This window comes from Peromyscus leucopus, chromosome 10 (genome assembly GCF_004664715.2).
Source record: "Peromyscus leucopus breed LL Stock chromosome 10, UCI_PerLeu_2.1, whole genome shotgun sequence".
Lineage (NCBI taxonomy): Eukaryota > Metazoa > Chordata > Mammalia > Rodentia > Cricetidae > Peromyscus > Peromyscus leucopus.
The window spans coordinates 63,863,056-63,884,681 of record NC_051071.1 but is presented as its reverse complement, the minus strand read 5'-3'; the positions used below and the strand labels follow the sequence as shown (position 1 = coordinate 63,884,681).

Sequence of the window (21,626 nt, the reverse complement as noted above, 5' to 3'; positions counted from 1 at the left end):
CTGTGCATGCCACAGAAGTGCCCTACCACTAGACTGTATCTCCAGCACCTTTCCCTTTCTAAAAGAGCGTCTCACATGGCCTAGGCTGGCCTTGAACCTGGGAGACTCGAGTAGCTGGGATCAGAGTTTCATTATCAGGCCTTGCTTACACCAATGACTTTTAACCTCTTGTCCACAGACAGGCTTTCAAATAGCTAAGGAACCTATGAAATCCAACGATTTATGGAATTTTTTTTTCAAGGTAAGGTTTCTCTGTGTAGAACAGGCTGGCCTCGAAACCAGAGACCCACCTGCCTCTGCCTCCAGAGTGCTGGGATTTTCATGTGCCACCACACCTGGATCAGTCTATGCTGCAAAATGAGAAGACTGCATTAATCTTAGGGTAATCGAAGGCTCAGGGGAGAATGGGGGCCTCTAGGCATCAGGCAAATGTTAAATCTTAACTCTGATTTGTACAGAAGATAGGACAGTGTCACTTCAAAGCCTAGTCAGAAGTTAAAATGGACAAGACTTGGCCATTAAGGTTGTGAAAGGTTAAAGATCAAGGATGAAATCAAGTTTCTAACTTGGCAGACAGTGAATGTAGCAGCCTGAAGTTACAGGCACTATGGGTTTTATGATGGTGCCCATGGGACAGACAGGCAGAAACAAATGGTTAAATATAAGCCTAGCAGTACAGAGCTAGGAGTCATTCATCCTAGCTTTAGCTTAAAGTGTTAAGTTCACCTAACACTGCTAAGAACTTTAAAGGCACCAATACCCAAGAAAAGGGTGTGAAAAGATCAGTAAGTTTAACTATCTTGATGTCTAGCTGAAGGAGTGGTTCGTTACACCCTACAGGGCCCAAGCAAGTAGACCTTAAGAGGTAGCATCTGAGTAGGTGAGAGGTTAGACGTGCAGACTAGTGTGGGTTTGTCACCATTTCATCTGTGGCAGCTTCTCTGTAAGCCTAAACTCCCTTCTCATAAAAACGGACATGTAAATGACACGCAAACACATGGCTGCTCAGATTAAAGAGTAGTGACCCATAGGAAATCAGTGCTGTACAATGTAATGCAGTGATTTCCAAACACTGAATTATGGGTTTCTGACAAACTACAATAAAGATTTCCCTGCTGTTTAACAAGAGGTCATTCAAATAAAGAACTCTCTATAATCCCACCCTTCCTAGATTTTGTATATTTGTAGCCAACTTGCTGGTGTGGTAGTTGGCACTGAAAGGGAGCACGGAATTTCAAGCTAGGCATAGTAAATATGTTCAAGGCTATCGAGAGTCCTGAAGGTAGAGAAGCCAGCAGAGCAGAAGCGAGGAGTAAACACAAGACCGAACTGGCTCAGTGGATTAGGCCACTTCCCTAAACATGCATGTGATGACCATGGCAAAGGATGGGAAACACTGATGGCATCTATAGCTAAGCTTCATGAAGGACAAAATGTGTCTTCTCTGTAATGTCAGAGGTTTCAGAAGTGAATCTGGCTAGGGCCACTGTCCAGATTATACACTAGCAAACCAACCAACTAGCCCGTCACCTCACCTACCCACCCACTCCCTGATTAGAAACTGGAGATCCAATGTGGTGGTATTCTAATTGTACTGAAATGTGATTTTGATTGTATGTTAATAAATAAAGTTGCCTGGGGGTCAGAGCTGTGAGAGCCATAGACAGAGTGTGGCGGTGGTGGTGCACACCTTTAACCCCATAGATCTCTGTGTGTTCAGGGATACAGCCAGCATTGGAGACATACGCCTTTAAGACCTGGGGGGCTGTATATACAGACAGTGACGAGGCAGTCACGTGTTTGGGTTTACAACCAATGAGAAGGCAGAATGACTATGAAACGACTTAGACACAGGGAAATAGGTCTCTTTCGGGAAGCTAGGACCACTGCAGGAGGGTGAGATTTTAGCTCTGATCTCTTGGCTTTCTCTTTTACATTGGTTCTGTGTTTCTTATTTAATAAGATGGTTGGTTATATCTACAATCCAATTCTGAAAAAGGTGGTTGGTAGGAGGGTGACTGCAGGTGTGGCTAAAACATTTTACAGAAAATAAAGTTTATGACCCACAGAAGCACCTACCAAACCTAGCTAAACAGCTAAGCAGTATTTATTCATCTTTTATTGGAATGGCAAGGTGACTGCCTTTGTCCATGGATAACTGTCCTGATACCCCAAACCTCAGGAAAGAGCCCTCTGCACCACTTCCGTTCCATGTGCTTCTGTTCTACCCCTGCTCTCAATTCCTTTAAAAACAAAAGCCCCAAGCAAACCATGGGTAAGGTTTCACCCATGGAAAACCACTGGAAAAACAAACCCAAGAAAGCAAACTTTGCTGGAGGCTCCTGTAGCTGTGCACTTGCTTAGATAATGACCTACAATGTACAGACCATGCAGTGACAAGAATATAGTTATTAGCGTAAACAATACAAATATTTTAATTTTCAAATCATGAACTGTAGAAGATCAAGTAGCAACTACTGATTTACCAAAAGTGATTACTAGCATTTAGAAATCATAATTAGAAGTAACAGGTGATTGTGAGCTGTTCCACATGGATATTGAGAACAAACTCAGTTCCTCTGCGAGAGAGCCACAGCTCCAGCCCATCAGTGACATTTCTTTGCTAATGTTACAGGACTGCCCAACAATGGCTATATGGTAGGTGGTATATAATTTAATAGTGTCATACCAATTTTCCTACTATAGTGGTTTTTTTTTTTTAATAGGATCTCAACATGTAGATCTTCTGCCTCAGCCTCTGGTGTAATGAGGTTACAGAGATACATCACTATTCAGAGCTAGAAAATATCAGTAACAAATACTCAGTGACAACCTGTCAACTCATACATCTAGGTGCATTTGTTCACTAGTAAACTGAATTGTTTTCTCTGATGTGAAATCATTTTGCTTGAATTCTTTTCTTTTTAATCCAAACTGGGAATGTGTAACTTTTCTCCTAGAAATTACTTTTACAAATTGCATTCTCTGATTTTCTTGTCAGCTTGCTTTAAAGATATCCACGTGTTCAGTATGCTGGCTCGAAGTTTGGCCCACACCAAATGGTTGTTTAACCCAAATATCTGAGCAGCAAACTGGGCAGATCCTTCTGGAGAAAGTATAGTTGAACAGCCAAGACCTATTGGTTCAGAAAGAAAAAGACAGAAAAATGAGTTGTTAGCTTAAAAATAAATAAAAAGATGATAATAAGTCTAAGCCCTTATTTCTTAAATGCACATTAAACATATAAATATAGAATAATATAAAATCTGATTTAAAATTAGTAGGCTATGGCTAAGAAGTGTAATCAAATATTAATAGATGATGAGACTAGGTAGAGACACTGAGATTGCATCTTGAAATTTTGGGTATAAAGGCAGTACTGAAAAATTTCAAGGTCTTACCACTGGGCAATCGAAGAGATGACCAGACATCCTGAGCACCCCAGTCGGGTGTGATGGGGGGACAGCTGATAACTGGATATGCAGTATTACCAGACATCACTGGGCCCAAACCATTGCTTCTGCCTGCCACTGCGACAAATACAGTAGGTATGCCATCCCCTGGGGAAATGACAAGACAATCAGGTCCTTTGGTTTTGTTGACAGTAACAGCAGGAACAAAACAATGCTGGGCAGGAGATGTGGCTTTGTGGGGAAGGGGGACTTTGCTGCTAAGCCTGAAGACCTATATGCTGGACCCCTGGAACCCCTATACTAGGAGAACTGACTCATGCATGCTGTTCTCTAACCTCCATGCATGCTCCATGGTACATGAATCTGCATGCACCTATATAATAAAAATGAACGTAAAAGAAAAAATGAGCTTAATCTTTTAGTAGCCTGCTATGGAAAAAGTATCTAAAAGATGCTTGCATACATATATTGAAAATTAAGGTTCACCTTGCCACCGAACTGTACAGTAAACAATAGCCTAGGTAGAGTATCTGGCCATTTTTGAGATCTATAGTATAAAGGGAATGTCACGAAGCTGGTGAGAGAATGGCTGGCTCACAGCTTCCTTCTGCTATTGCTGCTTAGCCTCAGCAGCATGGAGAACCTCACCAGCTATCTTCCATGTTGAGTTGTCCTTCAACAGGGTGCCAGAGACTCATTTAATAGTGAATACTCAGTGTCTCGGTGCCGGGTCCATGGAGTAAAGCACCCACAGTTAAAGTGCTTAGGGTGCTTGAGACTACAGGCCCAGTCACTCCCAGTATCGACGACCAACAATGAAGTGTATATGCAAATTTCAAACTTTAAGAAGTCGATATATTTAACATAGGGTCTTACTCTAGCCCAGGCTCAGCTTGAATTACAGCAATCCTGACCTTCTCAGCTGTTATTATAGGTCTGATACCTGTTCCTGGTTTTATGTGGTGCTGGACATTGAATCCTGAATTTCCTTTTATTTAAAAAAAAAAAAAAAAAAAGATTTATTTATTACACATATAGTGTTCTTTCTACATGCCAGAAGAGGGCACTAGATCTCATTATAGATGGTTGTGAGCCACCATATGGCTGCTGGGGATTGAACTCGGGACCTCTTAACCGCTGAGCCACCTCTCCAGCCCGAATCCTGAATTTCTTGCATGCTAAGAAAGCACTCTACCAACTGAGCTGTGCTACAACTTAGCCCGCCTTTCTGGAGAAAGAATCCAAACCTTCATCAACTTATTAAAAGGACCAGAAGCCCTCCTCCCAGTAACTATACTTCTGTAGTAATGACTGAAAGAATCATACAACATTTCTTCCAGTTACGAAGTTTTCTCATGAATACAGATTTCAATATTTTAGATCAATGATAGTGTATCATTTATTTAATGTACTGTCTCCTGAAACTACAGCTTTATTTCTTCTTTCCTTCCAAGAAAGCTGACAAGATACCAGAGAGGCTCTGCTGCTGCAGCCTTAGGCTTCCCACCACCAGGTAAAAGGCTTTTCTTTTGGAACACACAGAAACAATGCTCAAGGGGCATTGCTAATTAGGCAAGGAGACCGCATGTCCTTACAGGTGTAGCATGTTTTCTTTCATGCTTGTACTTTCCAAAAAGGTTTTGCTTGCAATTTTTATTTTACACGTATGACTGTTTTGTCTCCAAGTCTATGCACATATGTGCAGAGCCCTTGGAGGCCAAAAGAGGGCAATGGATCCCAGGGCTGTGAGTGCTCTTAATCAATGAGCCATTTTTAATCTATAAACAAAAAAGATTAATATATATATATATGTGTGCCTGCATGAGTTTGTATGCGCCACATGCATGCAGGTGCCCAAAGAGGCCATAGGATGTCAGATCCCCTGGAACTGGAGTTGCAGGTAGTTCTGAGCTGCCTGATGTGGGTGCAGAGAATTCAACTGAGGCATCTTTCCAGCCCCACCACACCTGCATTAAGTTCTTTTCACTTGTTCTTTCACAGTTCTTAATGCATCCCTGGAGAGAAGTGTAAAAGTATAGGTGTGCCACATGACTTTCCTTGGAAATATGGAAAGGCTCTTTTAAACATTATTATTATTAAAAAAAAAATTTTAAAATCTTTTACCAAAATCAGAAATAGCTGACATTCTCTAGTTATTTATAAAGTTTACCTTCATATTCTGCTTTAATCCTTAAAGTTTCATCTGGTCCTTTATGGGCAGATGTTACTCGAAGTTCACATGGAATCCCAAAATTTCCACAGGCCTTCTTAATTTTCTCACAGTGCCCAAGGTCCGAAGTTGAACCCATCAGCACTACGACCCTGCACTGACTGTCAGACTTCAGAAGCAACTGGAGAAGAAACACGGGTATGAAAAAGACAAAAATGGGTACCACAGCAGTCAGTGTAACAGAGTACTTTTTCTTTTCCTTCCTCTCTCTCTCTCTTTCTGTGTGTGTGTGTGTGTGTGTGTGTGTGTGTGTGTGTGTAGGGGTGTCGAGTCAGGGCGTTCCATAGCTGAAGATGACCTCCAATTCCTGACACTCCATTCTTGCCTCTCTCCCTCCCAAATACCCAGACAGCTGGTTTTTCTGTTTTTTCCTTCACTTCTTTCGTTTCCTTGTCCCTTCCCTTCCTTTTTTGAGGTCTTGTGTAGCCCCGGTTGACCTGGGACTCACAGGTAACTGAGGATTATCTTCACCTTCTGACTCTCCCGGGTGCTGGATCACAGGTGTCTACCATCACATTTGGTTTTATGCAGTCCTGGAATCAAACCTGTGGCTTCATGCATGCTAGGCAAGCACTTGTAAACTGAGCTACACCCTCAGCACAAGGATTTTTTTGTTTTGTTTTCGGAGACAAATCTCACTATGTAGAACAGGCTGGTCTCAACCTCAGAGATATGCCCTATCTCCCTTCCAAGTGCTAGGATTAAAAGTGTGTGCTACCCCGGAGACCATTTCCTAAATAAAACACCAACAGCACAGACCCTGAGCACAACAATTAATAAATGGGACCTCTCGAAATTGAGAAGCTTTTGCAGGGCAAAAGACACAGTCAATAAGACAAAAAGACAGCCAACAGAATGGGAAAAGATCTTCACCAACCCCACATCTGACAGAGGATTGATCTCTACAGTATATAAAGAACTCAAGAAACTAGACATCAAAATACTGAACAGTCCAATTAAAAAATGGGCTAAAGAGCTAAACAGAGAATTCACAAAAGAAACACAAATGGCTGAAAGACATTTAAAGAAATGCTCAACATCCTTAATCATCAGAGAAATGCAAATCAAAACGACTCTGAGATACCACCTTATACCTGTCAGAATGGCTACGATCAAAAACACCAATGACAGTCAATGTTGGAGAGGATGTGGAGCAAAGGGAACACTCCTCCACTGTTGGTGGGAATGTAAACTTGTACAACCACTGTGGAAATCAGTATGGCAGTTTCTCAGAAAATTAGGAATCGAACTACCTCAAGACCCAGCCATCCCACTCTTGGGCATATACCCAAGGAATGCTGATTCATACCATAAAGATACATGCCCAGCTATGTTCATTGCAGCACTATTTGTAATAGCCAGAACCTGGAAACAACCTAGATGCCCGTCAACGGAAGAATGGATGAAAAAAAATGTGGTACATATACACAATGGAGTACTACTCAGCAGAGAAAAACAATGAAAGCATGAAATTTGCAGGCAAATGGATGGAACTAGAAAAAAATCACCCTGAGTGAGGTAACCCAAACCCAGAAAGACAGTCATGGTATGTACTCACTCATAGGTGGATTCTAGATATAAAATAAAGAACAATCAGACCACAACCCATAGAACCATAGAGGCTATATATATAGCATGGAGGTCCCTAGGACGACTGTGGCTTATAATACATTTCGGTTTTACTCAATTATTGAAAAAAAAAATAGCCAAATGAATGGAAACACATGAACTATGAACCAAAGGCTGAGGGGCCCCCAGCTGGATCAGGTCCTCTGAATAGGTGAGACAGTTGATTGGCTTGATCAGTTTGGGAGGCAACTAGGCAGTGGGACCAAGTCCTGTGCTCATTGCATGAGTTGGCTGTTTGAAACCTGGAGCTTATGCAGGGATGCTTGGCTCAATCTGGGAGGAGGGGAGTCTACCAGATCGATCGCAGTCCTCGGGGGAGGCTTTGCCCTGGAGGAGGTGGGAATGGGGCGTGGGCTGGGGGTAAGGGGAGGGGGTGGGAGGGGGGAGAATAGGGGAACCCGTGGCTGATATGTAGAACTGAATGGTATTGTAAAATAATATATATATATATATATAAAAGTGTGTGCTACCATGCACAGTTGACATTTTCTTTCTGAACAGACCAAAATTAAGCAGAACAAGATCATTAAAATAATAATAAAGATCTTAGGCACAGTGGTACACACCTTTAATCCCAACACCAAAGAGGCAGAGGCAGGTGAATCCCTGGGAGTTGGAGGCCATCCTGGTCTACAAAGGGAGGTCTTGTCTCAAAAAAAAAAAAAAAAACAAAAAACAAAAAAACACATCCCAAATCTCTATGTGAAAGTTTTCATAATTAAGATATTATATATATATATACATATATATATATACACTTTTAAATTTAGATAGGGACCGGCTATGAAGCTCAGGCTTGCCTCAAACTTACATCCTACTGCCTTCTGGGTCCTACAATCACAGGTGTGTACCACCTTACCTGCCTGCCAACAGATAAGAGTTTTTACAAGACAAATGTTTACTAATTAATGAAGAGGAAAATAAGCATCTTGCTATTTAGAGAATAACAAAAGTATTTTAGCATATTCTGTTGAAGCTTTTAAGGCATAATCAACCAAATTAGGTTAGGTTATAAATTTGTTAGTTGGCTGCTTTGAACTCTATATATACATAATACATAAATTGGAAATAATCTTCTAAAAAGTGATTCTGACTCATAATGAATCCCATTCAACGGTCATGGATTCATAGTGGTAATACCATAAAAATTCAAGTGACTCACAGGGGTTAGAAACAGGTGTTAACCAGGTTTCCACACCAGAATCTGAGAACGGGATGATGAACTTAACAGCATTGCTTTGGTAAGGTAGCATGGCTGCAGTCATTTCTAAACGTGTTCTTTTCTTTCAAAGTCACTGAAAAAACATACAAAACACCCCTCACCCCACCAACACCTGCCGTGGGATGATCCTTCTGTACACTGTGAATATGTATTACTCTCATTGGTTAATAATAAAGCTGTGTGGCCTACAGCAAGGCAGGATAAAGTTAGGCGGGACAATCCAACTGAGGACTCTGATGAAGGAGGGCAGAGTTGAGAGGGATGCCAGAGGACCAGTAAAGCCACGGACCACATGGCAATACCTACAGATTATTAGAAATGGGTTAATTTAAATGTAAGAGCTAGTTAGTAATAAGCCTGAACTATCGGGACAGCATTTTGTAATTAATGTAAGCTTTTGTGTGTTTACTTGGGACCAGGTGGTTGGGACAGAAAAACTCCACCTCCGTTTACAACCACCTGCACAGTTTCACCTAATCAGGTTGCCCACACTGGCCTGGAACTTTAAAGTCTTCATGTCTTGGCCTCCAAAATAGCTGAGACTGTCAGCATACACCTGGCTTGAAACACTTTTTTGTTTTTGCTATGTACAAACATGTGGAGTCCAGCAGACAACTTTAGAAGTTCTCAGGCGCCATCCAATTTTCTCTTTAATTTACAAATTTTCAATTTATTTTTGTGTATGTGTGTCCACACAAATGTGGACGTCAGAGAACTTTGTGGATTCAGCTTTTTCCTTGTGTAGCAAGTGATTTAACTACTAAGTCATCTTGTCAGTCATATTTCTCTATTTATCTAACTTTTTTCTCCCTTTCATTTTCTTCTAGAGACAAGACTGTCAGTGGCCTGGAACTTGTCAAGTATGCTGGCCAACATCTGAGGCCCAGGGGTCCTCCTGCCTTGGGATTATTTATTTTTTTTGGTGTTTTACATGGGTGCTGAAGAATCAGAGTCAGGTCTTCATGCCTGCAGAAGCCCAGTGATGTCATCAAATAAAAAACATAATGTTTTATTGCATGTTTACTAGAGAAGAATTACCTCCACTCGATCTGCAACCCACTCAAAGTTTTTCTTTACCATCTGGAGTCCTTCCTGAGTTACCTCCTTAAGGTCACGGTAACACTAGAAAATAAGAAAGTTTAGAAAACATTTTTCTCTGCTATCTTAAAACACTTTCTTCCTCTCTTTAAGTATTGCTTATGACAAGTATGCATAATGACATGTATCTGAAAAAACGCACCTTAATGTACAAATGTTTTTTTTTCAATGAAAAAGTAAAGTTTCACCTTTCATTTAAAGTCAAATGCTTTCTTCATTAGCAACTACAAGTAACTGACGTAAGCCCCTAAGACTTGGTGTGTACAGCCCCAGATCTGGCACTTAGTTTTGATATTGTGAAGATGCTTATTAGGTAAACAAGGATACTTGTTCCTTTACTGTTTAAGAATCTGAAGATGACAAACACAAAACCTGCTTTGTAGGTTAAGTTTTCCTTACGACCACAGGGGTTTCTGTTCACCTTTACTTTTTGGTACTGAGGGTTGAATCCAGGGCTTTGTGTGTGCTAAGCAAGTACCCTGCCATTGTGCTGTATCTCCAGCAAAGAGATGATTTTTAAAGGCAAACACGTAACAATCAATCAGACTAACATCCTCTTTCCCCTCACCACCACCACAGCTAGATCTTACAAAAGACAATAAGCTCAAAGCACTACATACCTGTTTGTCTTTCTGCTGGCTCCGATCTCCTGATGGCCAGAGTCTCCAGGAATCATTATCAATAACATCAGCAAGAACAATCTCTTTGGTGGTTACATCAACACCAAATTCGATCTAGAAGCAGCATATCACAAAGGAAATGATTGGAAAGAAGCACACACTACTACAGACATTTCTTAGTTACAGCCTTCAGTTTTACAACTTATTTTATCAGTACCTTCATATCGACCAGTGTACAGTTCTGGGGCAGCCACGATTTCTCCAGGATTTCAAAAATAGCTTGTGTAGCATGACTCATGATGTCCACTTCAGTCTGGCCTATAACAAGTCCAGCAAAACAAAACTTTGCAGCAATGAGTTGTTCTTCAGACCACTGTGGGTCATTATTGGCATCATCCTGAGAATAAAACAAAGCAGTACAGTTAATTTAAACCTCGAATTTTGAACTTTCCAGAAAAAATAAAGTCTCTTTTTCCTTGAATGTGTTCCTAAGAATTGAAATTTTCGCCAGGCAGTGGTGGTGCATGCTTTTAATCCCAGTACTCGGGAGACTGAGGCAGGTGGACCTCTGAGTTTGAGGCCATCCTGGTCTACAAATCAAGTTTCAGGACAGCCATGGCTTCACAGAGAAACTGTATCTTGAAAAAAAAAATTGCTATTTTTTCAATCTAATTTTCTCCCAGAATACCCTATGATTCAAGTAATTATTTTTATTTATCTACTTAAAAACTTTCATTTTCATTTGTGTATTGTGCTCCATGTGTGGAGATGAGACCAAATTCTGGTTCTCTGGAAGAGTAGCAGGTGCTGAACCACCATTCAGGCCTTAGCTTGACTACCTATTATGTGCACTTCGCTTGCACATAACACGCCATTTGTACACCGTATGCGTGCCTGGTGCCCGTGGAGGCCAGAAGAGGGAAGCAGACATGCTGGAAGTAGTTACAGGCAGATGTGAGCTGCTGTGTAGGCCAGGCACTGGGACTTGAGCCTTAAGTGAGTGCTCTTAACTGCTGAACCATCTCTCCAGTCCCTCATTTGTTGACTTTTAATAGTTCTTTTAAGTTATTTAGATAAGCAACTTATTCTAGGTAGTTAAACACTCAAGCCAAATTTACCCTCTCCCCGTAAAGCAATTTTTATGTGTATAAATGTATTTGCATTTTTAAGCAGTTAATTGTATAGCATGTTAGTATTATGATTAAAATTATCAAAATCCCAGCACTTGGGAGGCGGAGGAAGGCGGATCTCTGAGTTCAAGGCCTGGTCTAGAGTGTGTTTCAGGAAAGCCAGGCAGGGCCACACAGAGAAACCTTGTATCGAAAATCAATAAAACAAAACAACCAAAAATAAATAAATAAATAAAAATTCTTACGGACAGTGTCTCATTAAATGGCCCAGGCTGGGCTTGAACTAGTAACTTTTCTACGTCCCTTCTTTCCTTTACATTTTATTTCTAAGTAAGGTATGGACGTTTTGCCTGCATGTGTGTGTGCCTGCATTCCAGAAGAGACCATGACATCCCTGGAACTGGAACTGAGTAGCTGTGAGCCACAACATGAGTGTTGGGATCAAACTCGGGTCCTCTGGAGAGCAGATACCTTGACCATGGAGTCTTCTCTCCAGCTCCTGCCTTCATTCCTTGCTTACCAGGCAGGAATACAGGCGTGTATCACAAGGCTCACCACTCAACTAAATCTTTTTAAAACTGTCAAATCATTTTCACAGATTCCCCCCTCCAAAACCTGACTTATCATTGCTAATGTAAGCATATTTATTATCAACATGAATTTCTAGTATGGCATATGCAGTATCAGCTGTTTCAACAATGTTTAACATTTTGAGTTTGTGATTGAAGTCACAAAAGCAATCACCTTGAAGAACATCTCCACCTTTGGTGGGTAAAACTTATACCCCTCCTTTACACCAGGATTCCTTTTGAGAAAAGATCCAGTTGCTATTCTTCGGCACACCCATTCAATTGGAATCATTTCACACTGGGGTGCAATGAAAGCAGTCTCCCCATGTTTCTTGGTGAAAGCGGTTTTGATACCTACATATTGATAAAAGGGGGGAAAAAGCAATAAATTTTTCTTTAAAGGTAAGTAAGATGCTAAAGAATCAAGTTCCCATCCTTAAATTTTCTTTCCTCTTTCAATTTATTCTGATGTACGTATATGTACGTGGGTGAGTGTGCGTGTGCGTGGAGACATTGCAGAGTCAGCTCTCCCCTCTGTACATGGTTTCTGGGGGTAGAACTCAGACAAGGTAGGCTTCCATAACAAGTGCTCTACCTGCTTAGCCATCTCAGAGCACCCATCAAAAACCCCCCACCATGGGATTAGAGAGATGGCTCAGCAGTTAAGAGTGCTTACTGCTGTCCTAGAAGACCATGGTTCCAGGCACCCATGACCCTTATAACCACCTCCAGGGCATCCAACACCTCTGGCCTTTTATGGCAGCTGCACTCAAATGCACAATCCCCCACACAGACATACATAATTAAAATTAAAATAATAAAATGTTTTCCTATTAGTTATCAAAACAGCAGACAGTTTCATTTTCATATCACATGGCAAACCATACACCAGGTCTAAAGCCAAGTTCAGAGTGTTTTGCCCTCCAGCTAGTCAGTGTATTCTAAAGACACCAAGTCTCTCCCCTCTATACCACCGACTATCTAACTAGAAAGCACATAAATTATCCGAGTGGTGTTACCTCTAAAGCTAACCTGACTACAGAATTCTCACGTTCTACAGTTCAGTATCAATCAGAACAGCCCTAAATCCTGAAGATAGCTTTTCTTTTAATGTTAAATATCCTTGAGAAAGCATCCATCACGTGTTCTTCTATTCTCTTCTCTTTGACTATAACTGAAAAGCTAAGCCAAAGAGCTGTTTGGAATGGAACCTGTGACTTTGGAAACTAATAACCTCTCTGATAATAGTTTAAATACATCATGCACTAGAGAGGCAGATCTGCAGTTGAGAGCATTTATTGCTTTTGCAGAGCTGGATGTGGCTCCTAGCATCCTCACCTGCTGCGGGCCGCAGGAATATATCATAAGAACTCAGCTGGTTATGGCAAAGTCACTACCTGGAGGAATCAGGGAATTCCTCCAGAGGAAGCCAAATCCCAAGGAGTTTTTGGTGTTACTTGGCTTGTTATATATCAGCTGTCTTCTGTTATGAAAATCATGTGTGCCTTCATAGTTTTCCTAATTGACTTTTCCCTAAGAAGGGCTAACAGTGTAGACTGATCACTCACTCTCTGGACATACACATTCCAGGTATTTGGAGAACAGCCTCAGGAAAGGCTTTCTCTGGAATCAGATTATCTATCTCCCTTGGCCACTTTCAAGGACTACAGGAAACACCACCCAGGTGGGCACCCATTGTTAGTCCCAGGTGGACTAACAATGGTAACAGCCCACATGCAAGTCTCCTGACTTATGGTAAATTCCACAAGGGGACACCGCCTAGGAGAGGTGGACGTTAATAGCTTTACACAATTTAGCTCGGACCCTCCCTTTTATATACCGCGACTTCCAGGGCACAAGAGGAGAAGAGAAAAAGAGAATGGAAGAACTAGATGGGTAAGAACTTGAGAGGAACGAACTGAGATGGGGAAGAACTAAATTGAAGGACTTAAAAGAGAGGACTAGAGGAACAAGATGGAAGATGAGGAAGAGCCAGATGGGGAAGAACAAGATGAGGAAGAGCCAGATGAGAGAGAAGGAGACGAGAGAGGAGCTGATAGGGGAAAGAACTAGATAGATGAGAACCTAGAAGGGACAGAACTAGATGAAGGAATTAAGATAGAACCTAGAGGGGATCGCAGACAAGTGTAGAGAGAAATCAGGCTAAAGATGACCTAAATATGAGAGCAGAATATAAGCTTGTAACTGTCACAGAATAATAAAGTATATGGACTAAGGAGTTTCGTGTACATAGATTCATTTCTTCTCATCAAAGATTATCAGCTGGTTGTAGATTCTTCCCGGACCCTGGGAGGGGACTATCGAGGGGCTGGACCCCCATAGTCCCCGATACTCACCAAAGTTTACAACCACCTATAATCTAGATCCATGGGACTAGATGTCCTCTTTGTATACCAGAGCTCATGCATGCATGTGGTGTCCCCCCCCCCCACTTCAGCACATACACATAAACTTGGAAAACAAAACCTCAAGATCCAATAAACAGTAATAAAAAAAATCCTAACTGACCCCCTCACTCCAATATTCTGTACAGTTTGATCTTTTAACTTATCCACTGGAAGAAGTCTTCCTTCAGTTTTTCAAAAGGTGGACCTCTGTCCTAAGTTCAGCCCAGTCACTTACACTTAGAACAGCAGGGCAGCAAGGCACAGCTGCTATCGGCAAACACTTCTCAGTGTTTACAAGCAGAAGAGGGACCTACAATTCTGTACTGTCTACAGTAGGCAGAACAAAGACACAACTGTGCAACATTCCAAGGAGTTCACTCCAGTTACGACTTGATGTTGCTAATACCAGGAAGGCTTCTTTTAGAGTTAAATTCCCTAAGGCTAAAGATTGCCTGGCAGAGGGAAATTACACCAGTGGTTTACTTGACTGATGACTGTAGGAAACTGTTAGTTTCTTAAATTCTTTTTTCTTTGTGGGAGGTGGGTTTGAATGCTTGGTCCCCAGTTGGTGGAACTGTTTAGGATTAGGTGTGGCCTTGTTGGATGAGGTTGTCGTGGCTTTGATGTTTCAAAAGCTCAAGCTATTCTCAGCTTTCTCTGCCTCCTATTTGTGGTGTAAGCTCTCAGCTATTGCTCCAGTGCCCTGCCTGGCCTGGCCTGCCTGCCACCCCTACCCCCCTTCATGGTCATGGACTCTACTCCCTGGAACTGTAAGCCCCAAAATAAATACTTTCTTTTATAAGTTGCCTCAGTCATGGTAACAGAAAAGTAACTAAGACTGTGGGAATTTTGGAGATTGAACGACAGTCTTTGTGCAAGCTAAGCAAGTACCGTATCACTGAGCTATCCCCAGCTTAAGGTTTCTTTGACCTTAAACACCATTACTTCCAAACCAGTAAACTGTTAACAGTGAACCTTAAAAGCTCTTGCCTTGATTTTAGTATGTGCAACTTAGCCTGTGAGACATTCCCAAACAGGTTAACACCCAGAGAAAGAGCCAGTTACCTGCATTTGATGTAATAAAATACACGGGTAAGTATAACGTGTTCTTAATCCAAATAATTTCTCCCCCGAAAACTGATGTATATGAAAGACACACAGGAGGCACTCACCGGCATCCTTTAACAACTGAAAAATACAGCTGGTAATCTTGTTGGAGATCGCGGCTTTGCCTTCCAGGTGGTTCTTTCTAGCTGCATTTCCTGCTGTAATCTGGTCCTTGGACTGCAGGAGGACTCTTCCTGGATTATCTAACAACTCGTAGACTTCTTTTGTTTTACCCTCATAGAGTTTTCTCCCAATGTTCAGTACTGTGGAAATAAAACAGAACTGTATTTGATTCAGGAAGATTTCCCAAATATTAAAAAATCAGCTAAAGCTGGGCGGTGGTGGCACACCATTAATCCCAGCACTTGGGAGGTAGAGGCAGGCAGATCTCTGAGTTCGAGGCCAGCCTGGGCTACAGAGTGAGATCCAGGAAAGGTGCAAAGCTACACAGAGAAACCCTGTCTCGAAAAACAAACAAACAAACAAAAAGAATCAGCTAAAATGTTGAATCACTGCATAGAAAGTGATTAATATAAATAAAAACCATTTGCATAAGCCTTATACTCTTCAAGGTATCATCACATAATTTTGTGTTAGTATAACTGTATTAACTACAGATTAGAAAACTAAGGCTCACAAAAGTTGAGGTCACACATTTAGTATATGCAGAACTAGAAATAATCCCAAATCTTCTGATATCAACACCATGCTTTCTGTACTATCAACTTGTCTTTAAACCAAAACAATTAAAATTAATGTAACCACAGTATTTTTGTACACACAAGTACAATACATTATTTAAACTAACTTACAGGAGAAAAACGCTTTATTTTTCCTGACTTTTCTAACAAAGTAAATGGGGAAATTCAGAGCAATTTCTTGATTTCCCATTATTGTGTAAAAGGCTCCGTCACTCATCTAAAAACCTGATAGGTGGTGGAGGCAGTGACAGCAGCGGAGCTAGCGTAACGTCTAAAAGTCTAGGTTGAAAGTCTAGTAGCAAAGGGAAAACAAACAACTCCCAAACCAAGACATTTTTATGACATTAAGTTCTGAAGCTAGCCCTGCCCGACTCCTGCCAGGCATGGAGACAACAGCAAGCTTTCCTCTGTTTACATTTGGGTTAGTATCCGGAAGAATATTATTTCTCAGTCTTCTGCCAACAGGTTAAGTACCCTCTCGCCACTGATGTTGCAAGGAAGTACCAGGAAATGAATACAAAAGCATTTTCTTCTTTTCTGAGACGGTCTCACTCTATAGCCCTGGCTAGCCTGGAATGCCCTTTGTAGACACATCAGTCTAACCTCAAACTCGGAGATCCATCTGCCTCTGCCTCTCACTGTGATGAAAGATGGTTGCATCACCAGAACAGGCAAAAGCATCTCATCTTAATGTCAGTCTCAGTACCTAGAGAACACTAGAGTCCACATTAGAATGATCTAGATGAAGATTAAAAGTAATCAAAGTTTAAAGGTATAGGGAATTGCTTCTCATGTTTCCACAACATATTTACCCTCACTCAGTACTTTTCCAGTGTATCTGTGTGCCAGGACACAACAGCAAACAAAATTTGGCTTCTGCTCTCAAGGGACCCAAGAGTCTTGAAGGAAGCTGGTACTAAATAAGAAATCATAATAGAAATAATAAAAAATAGAGACTATGGGATCCCATATTCACAGCAGGGACCCCTTACTTACATCAGAGAAGCCTAGAACAAAGTTCCATGGAGCCCTGAAAAATGACCACACTCACCAAGAGGTAATTAAAAGTGGCAAAGCCAAGCAATGCTAGTGTGGAGCAGGCCAGTCTGGCCGAGCACTTGGTACTCTAGTAGACATTTTTATGACATTAAGTTCTGAAGCTAGCCCCGCCCGACTCCTGCTAGATCGGTAGCAGTCAGAGCAGCCAAGTGGACAGTGCAGCAGGGGATAAAGTTAGAAGAGTCAGCCGGGGAGGTCAGCCTGCTCTACAGGGCAGCTCCAGGACAGCCAGTCACACAGTGAGACCCTGCCTGTGAAAACTAAACAAGAGTTGATTACGTCACACCACCAGTTGGCACAGGAAAACAAGTGTCCAAGAAGGAAACCGATGGCCTAGCATTGGCTCCATGTTCTTGAAACGGACTGCAGGGAGACCTGGCTACAACCACGTGAGCTGACCTTTGGCCTGGACCAAACTAGGTTTCTGAAACAGTTTTACAACCTGTTACCCACACAGTATACTGACACTTTCATCCAAACTCCCCAGAGATAATTTTCTTATGAGAAAACTTAACGTTTGGTAGCATCAACTATATGTATATCCCTGCAAGTGATCTGTTTTCAACCATTTTTGTGGTTTAAAACTGTAAAGAGGTCATCTTGTAAAAACTCAATACACCATTCAAATCTATTTGCCTTTCAGTATCTGGGATCACAATCCTAATTAGCACTAAATACATGTAATTTTTCTTTTTTTCATCTAGCTAAATTTGTAGACAATTGGTAATTGTCTAATGATAAATAATTTGATTAACAGATTCCACTGTGGTGTAGAAGTCTAGAAGGATCAACAAAGTTTAAAAAGCCCTGTAGGCTATAGCTCCAGTTTTGAGCTCTAAATTTATTTCCCTATTTCCTTTCTAGAACTCCAACTTCTTTAATTTTTTCATCAGCCATGTTGAGTTTAGACTTAACCTGAGGACCAGGGGGTGGTTAAGTACTGAGGAAAGAGCAGTAGACAGACTCAGTATATTAAAAGAACAGATTTAGTAATGGGAAACAAAGGGCTTTAGTCTAGACTTGTATTTAAAGAAATAAAAGGGGCTGGAAAGATGTTTCTGCAGTCAAGAGTGCAACTGCTCTCGCTTAAGACCCAAAGTCAGTTCCCAGCAGCCACGCTAGGTGGCTCACATTCAGTGTACTCCAGCCCAAGGCAGGACCCATGAGCACTCACATGCACACATCCACACCAGAAATAAAACAGGGTCTGTAGGAGACGGCTCGGCAATTAAGAGCACTTGCTGTCTTGCAGAGAACCCAGGTTCAGTTCCTAGCACCCACATGGTGGCTTACTCACAACCATTCTAAACTCCAGTTAAAGGGACTCCAATGCCTTCTGACCCTTGCCAGCACTAGGGGCACATGTTACATGTGGTATGCATACATACACGCAGGCAAAACACATTAAAGAAAAATGCAAAATAAAACTTTTTTTTTTTAAACTAAAAGTTTTAATAGGCTAAAATGAAGCCAGGGACCTCTATCCCAGTATTTGGGAGGGGGAAGCAAAATTCAAGTCCAGACTCCGCCACATGAGTTCCAGGCCAGCCTGGGCCAAATCACAAATAAAAAGACTAAAATGAAATTAAGTGAGCAAACAAAGTTTCTACCGACAGTTCTAAAATTTACCCAAATCTATATACTCATCATGTAGTCTTGAGTGATTTTAAACAATAGGCATAAAAATACAAGTGTGGAGCCCAGTTCCAATAAATACATCTGTGAAAACACTTCCGCATTGAAGGCTTGGAGAACACTGTGGAAGAAGGCGAGGAGAGACTGTAAGAGCCAGAGGAACAGGGAATTTGCTGAGATCGTGTCTCCTGGCAACATCAGAAGCTACACCCATAAAGTCTCACCAGCATGACTGTCCGAATGTAAGCTGAACAAGGAGGGGTACCAATGGACACGATAAAATGAATGGAAAAAGCTCATGGGGTTTCAACCCTACAAAAAAAGAGCTGCAGGCAACTGAGGAAAGCTGGATCGGGAGGTGGTCTTCCCCAACACCAACTGGTTGCTCAGTGCCAATGTTCAGCCTTGAAAACAGACATACAAATAACATTATAAGGGACGAGTGGGTTATATTTAATACATATGTATGTAGATAAACATATGCACACAATAACAGTTAATAAAAAGAGGCCATGAATTTAAGGACAGAGGGAGGGTGTCTGTGGGAGAGAGTGAAGGAGGAAAGGGCGAGGAGAACCGCTATATCCAAACCTCAAAAATTAAGAAACGAACTATAAAAAAAAAAAATGTAGGAAGCATGTCTTCAAGTATCAAAATGACTGTTGAAAATTAATAGGCCAGGTGGGCAAGGTGGTATGTGCCTTTAATCTCAGCAAGTCCTGTGAATTCCAGGCCAGCCAAGGCTATACAGAGACCATGTTGCAAAACCAACACACACACACACACACACACACACACACACACACACACACACACACACTCCAACCCCATAAATGGGTAAATTCAAACAGAAACAGATGAAGTCTGAGATCGGTTTCATGGAATTTAAATTTAAGTCTTAAAAAAACAAACATTCTAGCACTGTGCTGTCCAGTAAGGATACACACTGCAAGTTTCTGAGTACAAAGGGCCTTTTAGAAGGCACAAAGCTGTATCTATTAGAAAGGCCTCTAACTCCAGTTCCCGGTGACCAGATACCCTCCAGACTTCTCAAGAATGCCTAAACATAGCATCCACTCCCATAAACACACATATAAATGTGGGTGGGGCGGGGTGGGGTGAGATGGGGAAGATTCTAGAGATTTTAGAAGTTTACAAGTATAGGCACCTTGATGTGAGAAAAATTGCGGGCCAAAGTCCCTATTTATGAAGCTGTAGCACCGTTGTTTTGTTTTGCTTTTCATAAGTGGGAAAGAATGTGCTGGGGCACCAACCCAAACCATTACTTCATTACCTAGAAACTTTTTTTTTAATTATGTAGTGTTCTGTCTGCATGTATGCCTGCAGGCCAGAAGAGGGCGACAGGTCTCATTACAGATGGTTGTGAGCCACCATGTGGTTGCTGGGAATTGGAAGTCAGGACCTCTGGAAGAACAGCTAGTGCTCTTAACCTTTGAGCCATCTCTCCAGCCCCCTAGAAACTTTTGTTGTGGTCCAAGACAGCATTTTATTATAAAAGGTACACACCACTTTTCCTGAGGCTCTTACCACGCAGAGACAAAATGGTAGCGTAATTAGCCAAATCTATCAAACAAAAAGTGATAAACTGTTTGCCTTCAATTTTGGCGCTCTCCAAAGTTATCGTGGCATCAAAGACTACCAGCTAGTACCGATCGGTACTCGCCCACACCCGTAACCCGAAATTCTAGGCAAGCCTGGACCACAAATCTAGCGAGCACTTGATCAAAACAAAAAGTCTGGACCTACAGTCATATTATTATTAAACTATTAACCTTACGGCCAAGGAGATTATTGGTGTATTAATCTTGCCAGAATACACAAGACTTGGGTTGAAAACTTCTGCTAGATTTTCCTGATTGTTTACCTATCACAGTTTCTACGCACTTCGTTATTTTCTGGCCATTTCTCCTCGGGAGTACCTTCCCACTCTGCTACTTTCCTCCAGTCCCGGGGCCATTTCTGGGTATTTCCGGAGGCCCCGGGTGCTTAGGGTCCAATGCACGTCTCCCAGCGCTTGGACCACGTGTGCAGGATCCAGGACCCAGGCGCCATCGTGAGGTAGCGAGCAGGGCACTGGAGCAGGAAGACTACAATCCGACCCCGGGGCTGCACGTGTCCGCGTCAAGCATGCTAACTTCCTGCTGGGGGATAGGGCGACTCTAGCGGGTCCGAAAGCCGGCTACTCACCCTCAGCTGTCGCCATTATCCGAGGTGGGTTGGAGGTGTAGTCCGCGCGGGAAAGAGCAGCAGCGCCCTGGAAAACAAGAGCGATCAGAGGCTTAGCGGAGCGGGGAAGGGCGGTGCAACGCACAGACACGCCCCCAGACAGAGCGGCTAGTTCAGGTCCGTCTGTGTTCCCCTAAGGTGACCGCCAAGTCCTGGACTGGCCGCTGCCGGGGCTGGGATCACCACCCCGGGCTTCCCGCCGCGCAGGCGCGCTGACGCGACCCCGCTTCCGGGCGGCCCTGCGTCGTAGTTCCCAGCCGCGGAAAGTGGCGCGCAGGCTGCAGCCCCCGCCGGCAGGCGGGGAAAGGGTTCTGGGTCGGAGCGAACCAAGTCCCGATGGCCGGGGGAAGGCGTGCGACCAGGGGCACGCACAGTTCACATCTTCTGGGGGAAAAACACCACTCAATGAACTCCTCTCATCACCTAGGTCTCGGAGCGGGAAGATAACGGGGACTTCCACGTGCAGGAAGACGAGCGCTGCGGACCTCTCCCGCGGAGAACTGACCCCACCCCCTTGGCTCCATAGCCCCGCCCCCGCCCCGTGCCGTTGCTGATTGG

General features: G+C 42.5%; 1 protein-coding gene across 3 annotated transcripts; it reads right to left on the bottom strand.

The window, feature by feature from the left end:
* Nucleotides 1-2,405: 2,405 nt before the first annotated feature.
* Nucleotides 2,406-21,579, bottom strand: Paics (phosphoribosylaminoimidazole carboxylase and phosphoribosylaminoimidazolesuccinocarboxamide synthase). 3 transcript variants are annotated; one of them, XM_028855604.2, is made up of 10 exons: nucleotides 21,492-21,579; nucleotides 21,030-21,096; nucleotides 15,492-15,689; nucleotides 12,087-12,265; nucleotides 10,430-10,609; nucleotides 10,213-10,326; nucleotides 9,533-9,616; nucleotides 5,584-5,764; nucleotides 3,402-3,560; nucleotides 2,406-3,136 (listed from the first exon to the last, which is right to left on the bottom strand). In XM_028855604.2, exons 2-10 carry the CDS (start codon nucleotides 21,043-21,045, stop codon nucleotides 2,970-2,972), a joined length of 1,278 nt encoding a protein of 425 aa, XP_028711437.1. In that variant the 5' UTR covers nucleotides 21,046-21,096; nucleotides 21,492-21,579; the 3' UTR covers nucleotides 2,406-2,969. The 3 variants fall into 3 exon arrangements, with proteins under 3 accessions (XP_028711437.1, XP_037065012.1, XP_037065011.1); XM_037209117.1 differs by lacking the exon at nucleotides 21,492-21,579 and adding an exon at nucleotides 21,441-21,459; XM_037209116.1 differs by lacking the exon at nucleotides 21,492-21,579 and having other exon boundaries at nucleotides 21,030-21,286.
* Between the last annotated feature and the right edge of the window lie 47 nt (nucleotides 21,580-21,626).